This window comes from Anomaloglossus baeobatrachus, chromosome 4, assembly GCF_048569485.1.
Source record: "Anomaloglossus baeobatrachus isolate aAnoBae1 chromosome 4, aAnoBae1.hap1, whole genome shotgun sequence".
NCBI classification, from domain to species: Eukaryota; Metazoa; Chordata; class Amphibia; order Anura; family Aromobatidae; genus Anomaloglossus; species Anomaloglossus baeobatrachus.
In genome coordinates, this window is record NC_134356.1 from 433949622 (window position 1) to 433967716 (window position 18095).

General features: G+C 40.9%; 1 protein-coding gene across 2 annotated transcripts in view; it reads right to left on the bottom strand.

Annotated features, from left to right (window-relative positions):
- The window catches only part of SCAPER (S-phase cyclin A associated protein in the ER), a 542550-nt gene that overhangs the window by 116301 nt on the left and 408154 nt on the right, over positions 1-18095 (bottom strand). For both annotated transcript variants that reach the window (XM_075345474.1, XM_075345473.1), the window contains exons 23-24: positions 15199-15314; positions 7797-7920 (exon numbers count right to left, since the gene is read on the bottom strand). In XM_075345474.1, the coding sequence (XP_075201589.1) occupies positions 7797-7920; positions 15199-15314 (240 nt within the window). The remainder of the gene's footprint in view (positions 1-7796; positions 7921-15198; positions 15315-18095) is intronic.

Consider the following 18095-nt stretch of genomic DNA (forward strand, 5'->3'; position numbering starts at 1 on the left):
AGTTTCCTTGGCTGTGTGTTGGGGATCATTGTCTTTTTGAAATGATCACACTAGTTTCATCTTCATTTCATCTTCATCATCCTGGTAAATGGCAGCAGATTTTTATCAAGAATGTCTCTGTACATTTGTTCAATTTTCCTTCCTTCAACTATATGAAGTTTTCTTTTGCCATAAGCTGAAAAACAGCCCCACACCATGATGTTCACACCTCCAAACTTCAGTGTTTTGGGGTAATATGCAGTTGTTTTTGCCCTCCAAATATGGTATATATTATGGCCTATAAATAGTTCAATTTTGTTCTCATCTGACCAGACTACATTTTCCCAGTATTTCACAAGCTTGCTTAAATGTTGATAAGTAAACTTTAAATGTGCTTGAACATGCTTTTAGTTCAGCAATGGAGTCTTGCGTGGTGAGCGTGCATACAGGACATGATGGTTGAGTGTTGTTTTTTTTCCCCCTGATGATTCCAGGTCTTTCTATATCTCTTCACAGATGGTCCATGGCTCTTGGACAACTCTTCTGATAATTCTTTTCACTCCTCTGTCTGAAATGTTGTGGGGAGCACATGAATGTTGCCTATTTATGGGGAAATAATGTTCTTTCAACGTCTGGATTATGGTTGTAAAAGTGGTCACTGGAGCCTTCAGTAGTATTGAAATTCTTCTGCAACCAATGCCATCAGTATGCTTTGCAAAAGGAGGGTTGTGAAGGTCTGGAGATAGCTCACTGGTTTTACCCATCATGAGATGTTTCTTGTGTGGCATCATGGTAATGAGACACCTATTTATAGGCCATCAGTTGAAACACCTGATATTAGTTTTGAGTGGCAAGATTGTTTTATAATAACTGATAGATTTCAGCTGGTGTCATGACTTTCCATGGCTTTTTGTGCCTCTCTTTCTTCATGTGTTCAATACTTTTTCATTTCTCATTATTATACATGACTAACTTTCTGGAGATCAATTGTTTGATTTCTTTGCCTGTGTGGAATGAATGGGTTGTTACTGACATCTATTTAAATAAAATCTTCATGGGAATGCTTTTTTAACCTCGAGGACAAGGTGATTTTTCGCTTTCTTTTTTTTCTCCCCATATTTCAAGAGCAATACATTTTTTATTTTTCTTTTGATGTATTGCAGTGTGAGGGCGATTTTTGTGGGACAAGTTGTAGTTTTGAATGACACCATCCATTTTATCATAGGATGCAATGGTAAGGGTGAAAAAACTTCCAAATGTGGAAACAAAGTCTACAACTGTTTTTTAATTTTTTTATTTACAGCATTCATTTTACCATAAAACTGCTCTGACAGTAAAGCGGGCTTTACACGCTACGATATTGCTAGCAATTTCTAGCAATATCGTACGCAAAAGCACCCGCCCCCGTCATGCTTGCGATTTCGTGTGATCGCTGCCGCAGCGAAAATTATCGCCACGGCAGCGTCACACAAACTTACCTGGTCGTCGTCGTCGCTGTGACTGCTGAACAATCCCTCCCTCAAGGGGGTGGGACGTTCGGCATCACAGCGACGTCACTAAGCGGCCGGCCAATCAAAGCGGAGGGGCGGAGATGAGCGGGACGTAACATCCCGCCCACCTCCTTCCTTCCATATTGTGGCTGGCGGCAGGTAAGGAGATGTTCCTCGCTCCTGCGGTGTCACACACAGCGATGTGTGCTGCCGCCGGAGCGACGAACAACATCGATAATCAACCCTTACCGATTTTTGGTTTTGGGATGACCTCTCCATGGTGAACGATTTTCACCATTTTTGAGGTCGCTTAAGGTCGTTGGTAAGCATCAAACGCTGCGATATCTTTAATGACGCCGGATGTGCGTCACTAACAACGTGACCCCCGATGATAAAACATTAACGATATAGTAGCGTGTAAAGCCCCCTTAAGATTCTCCTGGTGAGCACAATTACGAAGATTCTAAACATGTATAATAATTTAGTTTTATTTAAGTGGTGAAAAAAAAATCAGAAATTTGGAAAAATTAAACTCTTGCTTGTTTTGCGACTTTTAGAAGTGTAAAGTTTTTAAATTTTTGGAAATGGAGCTGATGTTTTTATTGATATTATTTTGGAGTATATAGAATGTTTTGATTGAAAAAAAATTCTGTTCTTGGTGTGGCTGAAAAACGGCAATTCTCGTGTTTTGATTTTTTTTTCTCGTTACGCTGTTTAACAGTTGGATTAATGTATTTTATATTTTGATAGATCTGACTTTTACAAACACGGCAATACCAAATATGTGTATTTTGATTTTTTTTGTTTCTTAATTTTTAATGTGATAAAAGGGGGGTGATTTTAACTTTTAGATATTTTATTAAAACATTTTTATTTTACTGTTTATTGTATTTAATAGTCTGATCACTTGTTCTATATACAAAAATGCCACAGCGTTACAGTATATAGAAGAAATCCCAGTCTCTTATGAACGCCAGCCAGTCTCTTATTAACGACTGTTTTTCCCAGGAGAACTGTGATGACAGTCACAGGGGTTTCACCAGACCCCTGGTGTAATGACAACACAATGGCATCCTGCGATCGCGTTGCAGGCACGCCGATGAGTGCTCAGGACAATGCGTCCGCCAAACATCCCATGCCACTGTCATAGACTGACAGTGGCATTCAACAGGGTAACGGCTGCGGGCAGGGCTTTGTTCAACCCGCGGTTGTTCGAGCCGAATGAAGTCTGAATAATCCAGTCTACATCTGCAAGGAAAAATGCAGGCTCTGCCTGTGAAACCGCATCAAAGGCAAGGAAACGACTTACATAGCATGTCATAAGTTGTTAAAGGGTTAATCAGATTCTTGTTAAAAATACATTTAAGTGTAAAAAAATATATATATTTTTTTAAATCCTGAATAACTAGGCCACTCTTGTGCTGTAGAAGTGTACAATTTTTCACAATTTTTTGCCAGTTAATAAAGGGATTTTTTATTGCTTTAGAAATTTTATACACATTGGAGTAGATTTATGAAACTGTCTAAAAGAGAACGTCATAGTTGCCCATAGCAACCACAGTGCAGCTTTCATTTCCTGTTCTGTTATTCAAAATGATAGTGAAGAGATTAGTTGCTATGGGCAACAAGTATAGATATTTCTAGTTTCAAAAATATTCATATCTTCACTACAGGCTTTGTTTCATATCATATATACACACACACACACACACACACACACACACACACATGTAACAATATTTTGAGACTACCTTCACTTTATACTTTATAGACAATCATCTAGGCTATCTCATACATAAATTTGACTTACAACTATTTAGCATATGATTAGTTGTGCAGATTCTTGTCATGTCACAGCATTGTTACTGTTTTGCTCCTAAAAATCTTAATTTTAATTTTTACTATTTCATTAGCATTTTGTAAATCTCCTTAGGCTTTTAAATCTGGCTAAATCCTTTTGGGCATACTCTTCATACTCTTGATCAGATTCTAAGATGTTTCACTTGAAATCTAATTCCATTTCTCTTCTACATAATCCCAATGTTGGTACATACTGGGTGACTTAGGTATGTATACAGCTTTTTCTTCAACTCTACCCACAACTGTTCAATTAGGTTAAGGTCTGGAGGCTGTGAGGGCCAATCCAGCAGCTCTATTTCATTGGCATTGAACCATTTCTTTGCCAATCTCGACGTATGCTTCGTGTCGTTGTCCTGCTAGTCAAGTATCCTGGTCATCTGCCATGGTCAAGTATCCAATTATCCAATGCCTCGCCTTTGGCTGTAAAACAACCCCATATCATAAAGGTTTCCTTCACCGAACTTCACAGTTCCATCAATTTCTCGATCTGTTAGCTCCTTTTTCCGTTATTTCACCTAGACAAATTTGCACCCATCAAAGCCTAGTCTATTGACTTATCTCATCCCTCCAAATCACCCATTTCCAATCTTCTACTGTCCAATTTTTGTATTTCTTTGTTAACTCAAGCCTACGCTTCTTATGATGATATTGAAGTAGAGGCTTCTTCACATTTATCAGGCCAGTATTCCAGTCTTGTGTAATGTGCATTGCATGGGCTTGCATGGATGTCTTTGATCTCACCATTATAAAGTATAAGAGCCACCTCCATTGCCATGTTTGTTGCACCGCGAGTGATAGACCTTGTGATGAGCCGACTTGTTGACTCCGATATTTTGCCTGGATATCCACCTCTTGGCTTTTGAATGGATTGATGGACTTCATTTTCTACTTTTCAAACTGTCGTGGTTCTCACACTATGCATTTTGTCAATTTTCTTGGCTGAGACCACTATCAATGAACTGGATGTGGTTGTTTATTTTTTCTTGGGAGATCTTCTTCAAACCAGTGACCTTTGGCTTGGGAATCAACCAAACAAACACTGAGCTATTGCAATTTGTAGTACACAGTAAAAAAAAAAATAAAAAATAATAATTTTCAAATGCCAGGAGCAAAACAGTAGCAGAATAGTGACATGACAAGAATCTACAGAATGATGAGCAATCATATTCCTGATATCACCAATTATCACAGTTGCTGAGTCTTTTTGGAGCCGGGAGCAACTGCTGCTCAAAATCTATGGAGCCTTATTCTGATAGCCTCTCATCTACATAATCGAGATACGTCATGGGAACCTTTGGGTCTATGTTGGACCTGGGAACGTTGATTATGAATAAATGAAAGAACAAGGGACAGTCTTTTGTTTTTATTTCTCTCTTTTATGTATTTCAGGTTTCCATTTATGTACTAAGTCGGAATCACTGGACTACATCGGACCTGCATGTTTTTTTTTTCCTTTTATAAGTTGGTGAACCAGGGCAAAAGTCAGGGCGTGGTTTTCAAATAAATTATTTTTGTAAGTTTTTTCTTTTTACTCACTGGATTAGTAATCGGGGTGTTTGATAGATACCTCTCCATTACTAACAACAGGTCTTGATGCCAGAAGGCACTATACAGTTGACATCATTGACATTAACCAAAAAGCCATTGCCCTGATTGCTTTGCGCCAGGACAACAGGGAAGAGCTGGAGCATCTAATGTGATGTGCCACTTTTGGGGTGGCTGCGGGCTGGTATTTTTAGACTGGGTAGGACCAAAAACCATGGACCTTCCCAGTCTGATATCAGCTCACAGCTGTCTGCATTACCTTTGCTTCTTTTAAAAAATGGAAGAGGCCCACATAGTTTTTTACTATGTACCATATTTTTCGGTTTATAAGATGCACCAGATTATAAGATGCTCCCCAAATTTAGAGGGAAAAAACGAGGTTCCGTCTTACAATCCGGTGGTGTCTTACCAGGAGCAGGTGGCAGCGGTGGTGGGGCGGGGTCACAGGAAGCAGGGGTGGTGGTGGAGTAGGGTGATGCTGTGGGCGGTGCTGCGGGTGTTCCAGATGCTCGCTGCAGGCATAGTGAGACAGGTAACTTCAAGAAACTGTTGTCAGCGGTGCGGGCTTCAAAAAATTGGCGCCCGGAGTTGGCGGTGCACAGGGGGAGCTCTCGGCTCAAGATATCATCTGCGTATGAACCACCTCCGAGTGCCATTTTCCTTAAGTCCGTTGCCGGGAGATCAATGGGCTGGAGACGGCGCGTATGCAGATTACATCTTGAGCCAAGAGCTCCATCTGCGTATGCAATGACTTCAGACACCATTATTTGAAGTCCACACCATCGACAACATTTTCAGGATGGCGCCTGCAGCCCCAGTACAGTACAGCGCCCGCAGCCCCACCACAGCACCCGCAGCCTGCAGTCCCAGGACAGCACAGTGCCCGCAGCCCCAGCACAGCACCCGCAGCATTGCTCCTGCGACCCCTCTCCACCATTTCCGTTAAGCAACATTCGGATTATAAGACGCACCCCTCATTTTCCTCCCAAATTTTTGTGAGGAAAAGTGCGTCTTATAATTTGAAAAATACAGTAATTATTTATTTGGTTAATAGCTGTAAAATCTACAGTTATATAGCTATCTAACTATTATCTATCTTTGCACATCTTTAACACATAAAAAGCATTCATTTCAGCATCATGCATTTTTTTCAAGTGTGCACCTGTACACAGGGATAGTACACGGGTCGCACACAGATGACACACGAATGGAGAAAATGGAAAGTGCCACACGTGCGTTTTTTTATGCGCATGTATGAAAGGGGGCCTTACAGAGCATGTGGTGTACTTTGGATCATGAGCCATTCCAAGCTTTCTCCATACATTTTATTCCCATCAATACCATCAATCTCGCATAGGTTGAACTTAGTTAGGGTATGTGCGCACGTTGCTTTTTACCTGCTTTTTACCTGCTTTTTTGCTGCTTTTTCTTCTGCGCTGTTTAATGCCAAAATGGATGTGTTCTTCTATTCAAGCAAAGTCTATGGGAATTTGGGTTTCCTGTTCACACTATGTTGTTCAAAATGCTGCCTTTTTGTGGCAGAACTTTGGTCAAAAACTCAGCTTTTCAAAGAAGCAACATGTCAATTGTTTTTGCCATTTGGGTTTTGCACTGCAAAGCTGAGTTTTTGACCAAAGTTCTGCCACAAAAAGGCAGCATTTTGAACAACATAGTGTGAACAAGAAACCCAAATTCCCATAGACTTTGCTTGAATAGAAGAACACATCCATTTTGGCATTAAACAGCGCAGAAGAAAAAGCAGCAAAAAAGCAGGTAAAAAGCAGGTAAAAAGCAACGTGCGCACATTACAGCTGTCCAAAGAATGCTTTTCAAAATCTGGCTTTTTTAGATGTATTTTTTTTACAAAGTCTAATCTGGCCTTTTTATTTTTAAGGCTTAAAATGAATTGTCTGCACCTTGTGGTGAACTCTCTGTATTTGCTCTCATGAAGTCTTCGCTTTATAGTAGACTTAGACACTAAAACACCTACTTCTTGGAGAGTATTATTTACTTGGGTGGATGTTGTGAAGGGGGTTTTCTTCACTATGGAGTATATTCTGAGATCATCCACCACTGTTGTCTTCTGTGAACATCCAGGTCTTTATGAGTTTACAAGCTCATAAGTTCTTTTTCTTTTTGCAGAATGTACCAAACTATTGATTTAGCAACTCTTAAAATTTCTGCTATATCAGTTATAGATTTTTAATTTTTTTTTTCAGCCTAATGATGGTCTGTTTATTTTCCAATGACAGCTCTTTTGACTGCATGTTGTGGGTTCACAGCAACAGCTTTTAAATGCAAAATGCCCCACCTGGAATCAGCTCCAGACCATTTGTGCTTAAATGATCATGGATTAAAGATGGAGTACCCCATGCAGCCCATTAAAGAGCGTTTTAGATAATTGTCCTATTATATTTGCTCCCGTTAAAAAAATACAGATTAAAGAGCTGTAATTCCTAAACCTTAGTGAAATTAGGATGTCAATACTCTCAAATTAAAGCTGAGAATCTGCACTTTAAGCTCATATTGATTATATAACTTTAGCTTGAATATATTTAGGTAAACAGCTAAAATATCATATATAAGTATTTTTGTTAATTTGTACTTATTTTTCTTATGCTTTAACATGCCCCCCCATCCCACGTAAAGGGTCTGAAAAGTCGACTTCTGAAGTTAATTTTACACCACATATTTCCCTACAACTTGAGCTGCCATAGCAGCCACAATCAAGGCTGTAATATGTGAGCCAAATCCCTTAGACCAGAAGAAGGATAAAAAAAAAGTGACAGCAAAACGTTAATAAAAAACAAAAAATCTCAATGCCAGAAAATAATGATCTAAATATCTTGGTACGTTTATCTAGGGGAATGTTCAATAGATCATTTTAAAATTTTAATCCAAAGATGAGAAGAGACAACTTACCGACAATTGTTGTATGAGGAGTTCGAGAAGGAAGGTGATTTTACTGCTCATAAGGACATAAGTGCAATTCTCTGGACAATTACTGCAGGTTAATATGTAGATATTTACAGCATTGCAGACAGTCCTGCAAATACAAAAACAGTTACTAGAGATATTTTTATTTTACAAATTAAAAAACACATTTCATTATCCATAACACTGGGGAATAAATGAAAAAAATTGGAGGGATGCCTCAGGTATTAAGCTTCATTTGAAGTATATTCAATCATCTGAATCAGAATATGTTGTTAATTATTTTTTGTAGCAGCTCTACTTTTTCAGATAATGTACACACATTGTCTGTAAAACATGTATTGAGCACCTTCGGCAGTGGACAAATGGTATGAAGAAATGTCTGAAATTTGGAACATCTATGGTCTGGAGAGAACAGCGGAATCACAGTGATGATCGTTACTTCTGTGTGGTTAACATAAAGTGCATTAATTGACGTCATTGGAGTAAATGGATGCATCTAGACTCGACAAAACGACCTATTTTACAGTAAAGCCTGCTTTACACGCTTCATTTAATCGTTCAATCGCATTTGCGATCGCACCCGCCCGCATCGTTTGTGCGGAACGGCAACTTGTTGCCCGTGTCGCACAATGTTGTAACCCCCCGTCACATGTACTTACCTTCCAAACGACCTTGCTGTGGGCGGCGAACATCCACTTCCTGAAGGGGGAGAGACGTTCGGTGTCACAGCGACGTCACACAGCGGCCGCCCAATAGAAGCGGTGGGGCGGAGATGAGCGGGACGTAGACATCCCGCCCACCTCCCTCCTTCAGCATTGCCGGCGGGACGCAGGTAAGCTGCAGTTCATTGTTCCCGGGGTGTCACACGGAGTGACATGTGCTGCCTCGGGAACGGTGAACAATCGGAGCACAGAAAAACGTTCGATATTTTGAAAATGAGCGACGTGTCAATGAGCAACGATAAGGTGAGTATTTTTGCTCGTTCACACTCACTCGTAGCGGTCACACGCTACGATATGTCAAATGATGCCGGATGTGCGTCACTAACGACGTGACCCCGACGACATATCGTATGATATATCGTAGCGTATAAAGCCCGCTGTAGATGAAATACCAGTTCCATCATTCAATAAGTTAGAAGAGCTCCCCGAAGATGAATCCTGTTTTTGACCTATACACAGTAGCCATAATGAGAGTGATTTTCATGGAACCTCATCAGTGACATAAGTTTTACATCAGCCAGAGCTCAATGACTTCATTAGAAAGCTAAATCTCCCAAAAAAACCCACCAGAATTGTTAGCGTCTAGACTGAGAACCAAAATCACATACTATCGCAACAGAGAAATTATTAACTGCCATTCTTCTTGAAGGAAAGTGATGTTGTTTATTGTAACAATGTCCAAAGCTTGCTAATGAAAATGGGTATATCACAATATCGACCAAGTGAATGGTGGCTGTTCATGGACATTTGCTTTTACACAATTGAAACAAATATGGATCAATCCCAATATGTCACTCAACTAAGATGATTGAAAAGTAAAACACAATTGGTCGGGTGCTACAGAAAATATTCCATAATCACCAGTGGCCAATCTGTGTGGATCTAAAGATGGTGAATATTTTCCTGGGACAGCATGTATCCCTGTTTTATCTGCCTCTGGGATAGCAGATAAAAAAATGAGCACATTGTGAGAAAAGGGTGGCTTTTGAGAGAACACATGGCAGTAGGAGAAAAGTATTTAATTGCAGAACCATTGGCTGACAGGCATAAGATCAAATTCAGATTTGCAGTGTGCATGCACAAACATCTGACAAATAAACTGCAGCATGTTCACTTATTCTTGCATGTTTGGCTTCCTTCCCTGAAAAAAACGCATCAAAAACGCAGTATCATTACCAATCATCAAGTGTTTTTTTTTACATATCTGGGACAAGGTGCAGTTTTCATGTCTCAAAAGGTGCCGTTTTGTTATGACAACAAAACTGCAGTGTGCGCATGTAGCCTTATAAGGTGTCTTTGAGGGGTTGTCACCATTCAGAAAATCACAGTCACTAGGTGACTGCACAAACAAAACAAAACGTACTTTACTCATTGTGCCCGAACAACTGCTGAGTCTCCGCTGCTGTTCCCAATGTATGACTGCCTGCAGTGCTGCTGTTACATTGACACCCGATCACTGAGCGAGGCGTTCTGTCCAATCGGGGAAAAGCCTCGGCATTCAGTGATTGGCTGTCATGCTGTCATTATGATATCGGTGCTGCAGACAATATCAGAAATCAGGAGTAGTAGTGGAAACACAACACAGGACTTAGAATGAGGAAAGTGCTTTTTCTTTTTATTAAATCTACACAATTTGAGCAAGATTTTTTAAAGATAGTCAGCACTGTAAAAAACAGGATATTTAAAAATATGATGAAAAAGGTCTACCCTGTTCCAACTGATTGTCCAATACAAGTGACACACTGATACTGCTGCATCCTGAACACAGAAGAAATCCATTTAGCCTATTTAGTCTGGAAATTTAAGATTCGGAATCTAATTTATCAAATAACAAACAGAGCAATATAAAATATCATAAACGAAATACAAATCGTATCTGCATTGTATAGAAAACCCTGAGTGATAAATGGTGAGATCTAGCTGACAGTCAAAACAGTGGAGAGGTGCACGACCTGGGAGCCCAACTCCTCCTTTACATCTGGCATCACAGCCAGCTCACCATCTGTCCCAGACACCGACATCACGTGCTAGACTTGTACTCATAAGCCAGTGAAAGAAGAAAGCAGGCATAACTACAAGGATGGTAGAAATACTACTGGATATGACATGGGCTCCTTCACATTGGTGTTATTTTTAATTTAAAGGGAAACTGTCAGGTCCAATATGCACCAAGAACCACAAGCAGTTCTGGGTGTATATTGCTAATCCCTGCCTAACTGTCCCTGTATACACTAGCATAGATAAAGAGAGCTTTAGAAAAAGTATTTCTTTACTGTATGCTAATGACCGGTCGTATTCTATGCCCGCGCACTGTCACTTCAGATGTACAAAGACGAGAGACAAAAAATGCGATCAAATGCCCATTGATGAAATAGTGAAAAAAATCTTTATTTAAGAAAGGTGCAAGTGACAGCGTGCTGACATAGACAACATATAGGTGGCGCACATTCCAGCAAAAATAAATAATATTTATGAAGGGCCTGTACACAATTATGAGGTACCCCAATAAATAGCATTCAACGAAAATGAACAGTATAATGAGTGAATCCACATAGGGAGAAACAGGAGTGTCGTATTCTATCCCCTTGCACTGTCACTTCAGATGTAGCAGAGCTGGAATTGTCTTGGGCCTCATGTGAATTACGTCACATCTGGGTGTTTTTGGGGTTAATAAAGGGGTGAAAGAGGGTGGATTGTTTTGGATTTTATATCAAATAAAGGATTTTTTCAGTGTTTGTGTTTATTTCTTTTCACCTACAGATTAGTAATGGGGGGTCTCATTGATGCCTCCTATTACTAATCTAGGGCTTAGTGGCAGCTGTGAACTGTCATTAACCCCTTATTACCACCGACTGCCACCGCACCAGGACAATCGGGTGAGCCGGGTAAAGTTCCAGGATTGTCGCATATAATGGATGCGACAATCCTGGGCGGCTGCAATTTTTAGGCTGGGGGGGGGGCAATAAGCATGGGTTTCCCCAGCATAAGAATACCAGCTTCCAGCTTTTTCAAGGTTGGTTATCAAAACTGAGGTGGCCCGCATGCTGTTTTTTAAAATTATTTATTTCAATGATTAAACAACCCCAAAACAAAACAAAAAACACATGCGGGTCCTTTAATTTTGATACACAGCCAAGATAAGCACATAGCTGGGGGCTGCAGCCTTTAGCTGTATGCTTTATCTGTGCTGGGAATCATAATATGGCAGGACCATAAACTAATTTATTTACTTTTACACCACTATAGATGCAAAGAGCGTGCATGATTGAAAGCAGTCAGACACACTGTCACACAAGCTGGGGGTGCTGTCTGACTGCATCCAATCAGAGACGCAGTGCATATGCATGAAGATAATGAACGGCCCAGGAAATAGAGTGAGCGGTCCCAGAAGCACTGTACAGTCGCGCGGAGACCGGTAACTTGCTTGCTCCAATCCCCCAATCCCTTGTTCCACCATTTTTAAGTGCTTGATTCGGGTCCTATAGACTTATGTGAGGACCAGCGTCCGGCCAGATATAAGGGATCTATACTGGGCTCGAACCATTTTATTTTTAAACCCGATAGGACCCGCTAATCCTGGGTATCTGCAACTCCGCCCAGCACTAATTACAATGTTTCTAATAACCGCCTGTACTATTGATTTATGCAGTTAGCTGAAAAGTACAGTTCCCATTTACAAAGTACCTGTTACCCCTCCTGATATATGTGGTTGAGAAAATACTGTACTTGTATTCAACATAAACTAATCAATGTGGAGAAGCATATAACATATTAGTTGTGCATCATTGCTTAAAAGGCAACTTAGTTAGTCATAAGAGAAAAGAAAAAAAATGTCCAGCAATCACGTCCAGGATATATTAAAAATAAAGAATTTTTATTTTTAATATACCCTGGATGTGATTGCTGGATATTTTATTTTTTTTCTTTTCTCTCTTGCCGTGTAGATGTTCGCCGACTCCTCTTTGCCCATGCACCGTCTGGTTTGAGAGGTCTCCATATGAATTGGGTGAGCTGGACTTTTTTCTATTATATTAATTAGTCATAAGTATGCCGAAACATCCAAGTAGAGGAAAACATTTTTATTTTTTAATTTCTGTAAGATACTCTTGGTCATACAACACATACTACACAGAGCCCAAGATATTTATTTCTTCATTTATAAATGGGTAATTAAATCTTGAACTGCCCCGGAAGAGGGTAAAAATACTTTTTACAAACCATCTGCTACATATATATTTTTTTTAAATTAGGAATTAAAAGCTTTCAAAGTAAATATGCACCAGGCTAATATCATGGTGTAGCCATGTCAGATTCCTAACTTGTTGGTTATACCATGACTGTTATTTCTTCAGCAGTTATAATCTTGGTTTCTAGTTCACAACATTAATAGATTAAAGAAAATATAGAAATTCTATCTGTACATATATTTACCATATTGCTGGGTTTCCTGCTTCATGCCATACTAAGTGCACCAAGCACCCTTTATCCTCTAATCATGCATGAATTAATACTAGGGCTCTCAGAAACCCAGTCGAAGTCTGACCTTATTTTAGGAACTTTATAGAAGGATTAGTTGTACACCTCAATCTCAGGCTTGCCAGACAGCATTATGTTGTAGGAGGGCAGATTGGAAGCCACCAATATATTAATCCTATTACAGAGAGAATCAGGAACCACCTGCTCTTGGCTTTTGTCATAAGAACTTTGAGGGTAGCTAACACAAGCAACTATTCGTGAGACGAGAATGTCTTTATGAACATGATCATATACCATTTAGATTGTGGAAAAAAAATACTTAAATTAGTATAATAAAAGCAGTGGAATAAATAATAATAATAATAGTAATAATAATAATATAACAATTCTTCTCTTAATAGGTATATTTTGAGTAAAATATAAATTATTTTATTCTATAAACTACTGACAATGTCTCTGAATTTCCAAGCAATAAATATTTTATTTATTTTCTGAAAATGAGAAATGGTCAAAATAACAAAAAAAATGCATAAAGCCTGCTTTACACGTTGCAATTTCGCATACGATATCGTATGCGATTTGCAACGTCCCCATTGTATGTGCGGCACGTTCAATTTTAACCCCCGTCACACGTACTTACTTGTCCATATGACCTCGATCTGGGCGGCGAACGTCCACTTCATGGAGTGGGAGGGACATTCAGCGTCACAGCGACGTCACGCGGCAGCCGGCCAATAGAAGCGGAGGGGCGGAGCTGAGCGGGACGTAAACAGCCCGCCCACCTCCTTCCTTCCGCATTGTGGGCCGGGAGCCGCAGGACGCAGGTAAGATCTGTTCATCGTTCCCGGGGTGTCACACACTGCGATGTGCGCTACCCCGGGTACGATGAACAATCTGACGTGCAATTCTAGAGAAAGGTACGATGTGTATGCGATGAACGTTTTACCGTTCAATCGCAATCGCACGTAGCTGTCACACACTACAATGTACCTTACGATGCCGGATGTGCATTACTTACGACGTGACTCCGCCGACACATCGTAAGAGATATTGTAGCGTGTAAAACGGGCTTTACTTTCACACCTCAAATAATGCAAAGAAAACAAGTTCATAATCATTTAGAAACAACAATACTAATGTCTTAAGTCAGGAAAAGTTCAGAAATCAAGATTTTGTGGAATAACCATGATTTTTAATCAAAGCTTTCAAGTGTCTTGGCATGCTTTCCACCAGTCACACTGCTTCTGGGCGACCGTATCCCACTCCTGGCAGTAGAATGAGGTGTCCTCTGGTTGGAATGAACCGGCACTGGAATCAACATGTAGAGAAGCCGATTGTTATAAAACTATGCAGTGGTCTCTTTATTTCTGCCAGAGCTGTGTGTATATATGTATACATACATACAGTATATCTATCTATACTGTATATATATATATATATATATATATACACATATACACTCTATATATATATATATATATATATATATATATGTATATTATATATATATTATAGTACTGGAAATGGTATTTACAGAGGTTTTGCTTGTCACAGATCCACAATTTTTTCCCAAAAGCGATACTCTAATTGGAGAGGTGTCGCCACGCATGTGTATCTTACTCTGTTTACATCTATAGGAGTTCAGAAAACAGCCAAGAGCACTTTTTGAAATTTGTAAATAGTGAAAATAACACAGGTGCATCAAACTCTCCAATCAGAACTTTACTAGCGTCCGCTAAAGCATTGGATCGGTGACCCTCTGTTTTGGAGATAGCTGTGGATCCATAAAGTAGAGTGCCAGTTTATATGACTTTGATACCATAAATAACTGTAATAAGACAACCCCCTTAAAATAGTATAAGAGCTCTGCCATACAATTTCAAAACCAAAGGTGAATTATAAACATATAACTATTGTTATATTATACACCGTCTGTGCAAATACATTTCTCCGGCTGCCCATGTATAAACTGTATGAACAATAGTTATCAGGAGTCTTCACATCCACACAATCCAGGATGGTGGCAGTCACTTGAAGCATCCACGTGACCACTTCTTCAGCTGTCCAAGGCAGGCACCATTTTTGTGCAGGTGGCAACTAGTGATTGCCTGTGCATGAGCAGATAGCAGCCTTATATAGTTCTTTTTTATTTTTATGTGCTCTAATATAATAAAACAATAGACGCTTACTTGAAAGGGACCCGGGAGGATGTGCTGGAATTATTTAGAGGTGTCACCATTTGCAGGATCTGCTCCACAACTGACAGCCCACCAGCAGCCCGAAACGATATCTGGTCAGAAGAATTCTTTAGAGAGAAAGAAATAAGCACTTAGTCCCCCAAAAATGGGAAAATAAAGAAACCGGAAATAAAAAAAAGACGTTTCAATACGGACAGGTTATGAATTGCTATGTCTAATTCAAGTACTGACATAATAGACATTGATACCCCCTTACTGACCGTATTCTAATGAACAAGATATTAAAGGGGACAGTGAGTGTAATGTCCAGAGACTTTCTGGTCTCAGCTGCTGCCACTAAAGGCCGCTTTACACGCAGCGACATTGCTAGCGATGTCACTCATGAAAGCACCCGCCCCCGTCGTTTGTGCGTCACAGGCAAATCGCTGCCCGTGACGCACAATATCGCTAGGAGCCGTCATACATAATAATATAATAATATTTATTCACTTATATATCGCTGTTAATTCCACAGCGCTTTACATACATTGGTCATACTGTCCCCATTCGGGCTCACAATCTAAATTCCCTATCAGTATGTTTTTTGGAGTGTGAGAGGAAACCGGAGAACCCGGAGGAAAACCACACAAACACGGGGAGAACATACAAACTCCTTGCAGATGTCCTTGGTGGGAATTGAACCCTGGACCCCAGTGCTGCAAGGCTGCAGTGCTAACCACTGAGTCACCGTGCCGCCCACACATACTCACCTTCCCAGCGACGTCGCTGTGGCCGGCGAACAGCCTCTTTTCTAAGGGGGTGGTTCGTGCGGCGTCACAGCGAAGTCACCCGGCAGGCGTCCAATAGGAGCGCAGAGCAGCCGCATGGAAGTCACGCCCACCTCGTTGCTGGAGGACGCAGGTACGGTGTTGTTCGTCGTTCCTGGGGTGTCACACGTAGCGATGTGTGCTGCCTCAAGAACGATGAACAACCTGCGTCCTGCACCAGCAACGACATTTGGGAAATGGACGACATGTCAACAATCAATGATTTGGTGAGTATTTTGCATCGTTACCGGTCGCTCGTACGTGTCACACGCAACGACGTCGCTAACGAGGCAGGATGTGCGTCACGAATTCCGTGACCCCAACAACATCTCGTTAGCGATGTCGTTGCGTGTAAAGCCCCCTTAAAAGTTTCAGAAACCCATCAAAAAAATAAAGGATCCACTGCTTGTAGAAAATTAGATAAAAAATGATGAGGGCACATACATACACATAGGCTGCGATCGAACTGATACATAGTATGTGACAACAGTGTCTCTGTGCCATGTGTCTGGCCATGATACGAGGAAATTCTATTTCTTACAGTATAACATAACTCACTTCTCATATATGTACAAGTGAAACCTCTTTGAGATGATCACCCTATTGCATTGAAAAGTAATTTTCTAGAGGAATGGTCTTCTCAAAGTGATGTTCTTCTGGAGAGACTTCACTGTACCAAGTAATACTCAACTTTTTATTTATTGTATACGCCGCACACTTTTACCATACACTTCAGAAGACATTACAGTTACTACAGCCTTATTTTTTTTATTTAGACATTTACAAAATGGTTCAGGAAACAAAAAAAAAACAAACACCTTCAAATCCTGTCATAGGAACATATAGAATCACCTTTTATTTTGTAACCGCTGAATGTTAACAATTTTTCATTACAAATAGTAAAGAAAAACCTTTTCAAACTATATAAAGTTTATCTAGTGCACAAAATGGAGCAGTAGGTTAACACACCGAAGTTTTGCACAACCTTTGCTGACTGGTTTTGGGCACTGTGCAGATTGCAGATCTGACACTCCGCCCGATGGTTCCTCTGGTGTTGGAGATCAACACAGGCAGGCTCGGGCGCCGACCTGCTGTGTGCTGATTCACAGGCAGGCTGGCAAGAGTTAATCTCTGCTGGTCTGCTTGCTCCTTTGGTTACATGTTGTGGGGAGGCCTATCATAGACTCCCCTCCTATTTATGATGGTCGAAACTTCCACCCATGCCAGCTATAGTTTATTCTATGTTGGTCTGTGAAGTGTGTTGTCCCACACTTAGGGGTACTTTGCACGCTGCGACATCGCTAGCTGATGATAGCGATGCCGAGCGCGATAGTACCCGCCCTTGTCGCACATACGATGTCTTGTGATAGCTGCCATAGCGAACATTATCGCTACGGCAGCTTCACACGCACTTACCTGCCCTGCGACGTCGCTCTAGCCGGCGACCCACCTCCTTCCTAAGGGGGCGGGTCATGCGGCGTCACAGCCACGTCACACGGCAGGCAGCCAATAGAAGCGGAGGGGCGGAGATGAGCGGGACATAAACATCCCGCCCACCTTCTCCCTTTCGCATAGCCGGTGGAGGCAGGTAGGAGATGTTCCTCGCTCCTGCAGCTTCACACACAGCGATGTGTGCTGCTGCAGGAACGAGGAACAACATCGTATCTCCTATTGGTGCGACATTATGGAAATGTCTGACACTACACAGATCACCGATTTTCGACGCTTTTGCGATCGTTTATTGGCGCATCTAGGTTTTACACATTGCGACGCCGTTACCGGCGCTGGATGTGCGTCACTATCGATTTGACCCCGACGATATCGCAGTAGCGATGTCGCAACGTGCAAAGTACCCCTTAGTAGTGAAAATTGTGCTCATTGGTTGGTGCAGTTGTGGAGTTTACCCATGTTGTTTTGTAGCTTCCTTCCTGCTCTTGATTTTTCTCCTGAACCTCTTATTGTCTTTAACTTTGTCTGTGTGTGCTGTGTGACAGAGTTTTGATTTACCCCTGTCTGTATTGTTCTGTGGGTTTCCTCACAATCCTGTTACATCCCACCCGGGAGTGAAGGGGGGAAAGAACC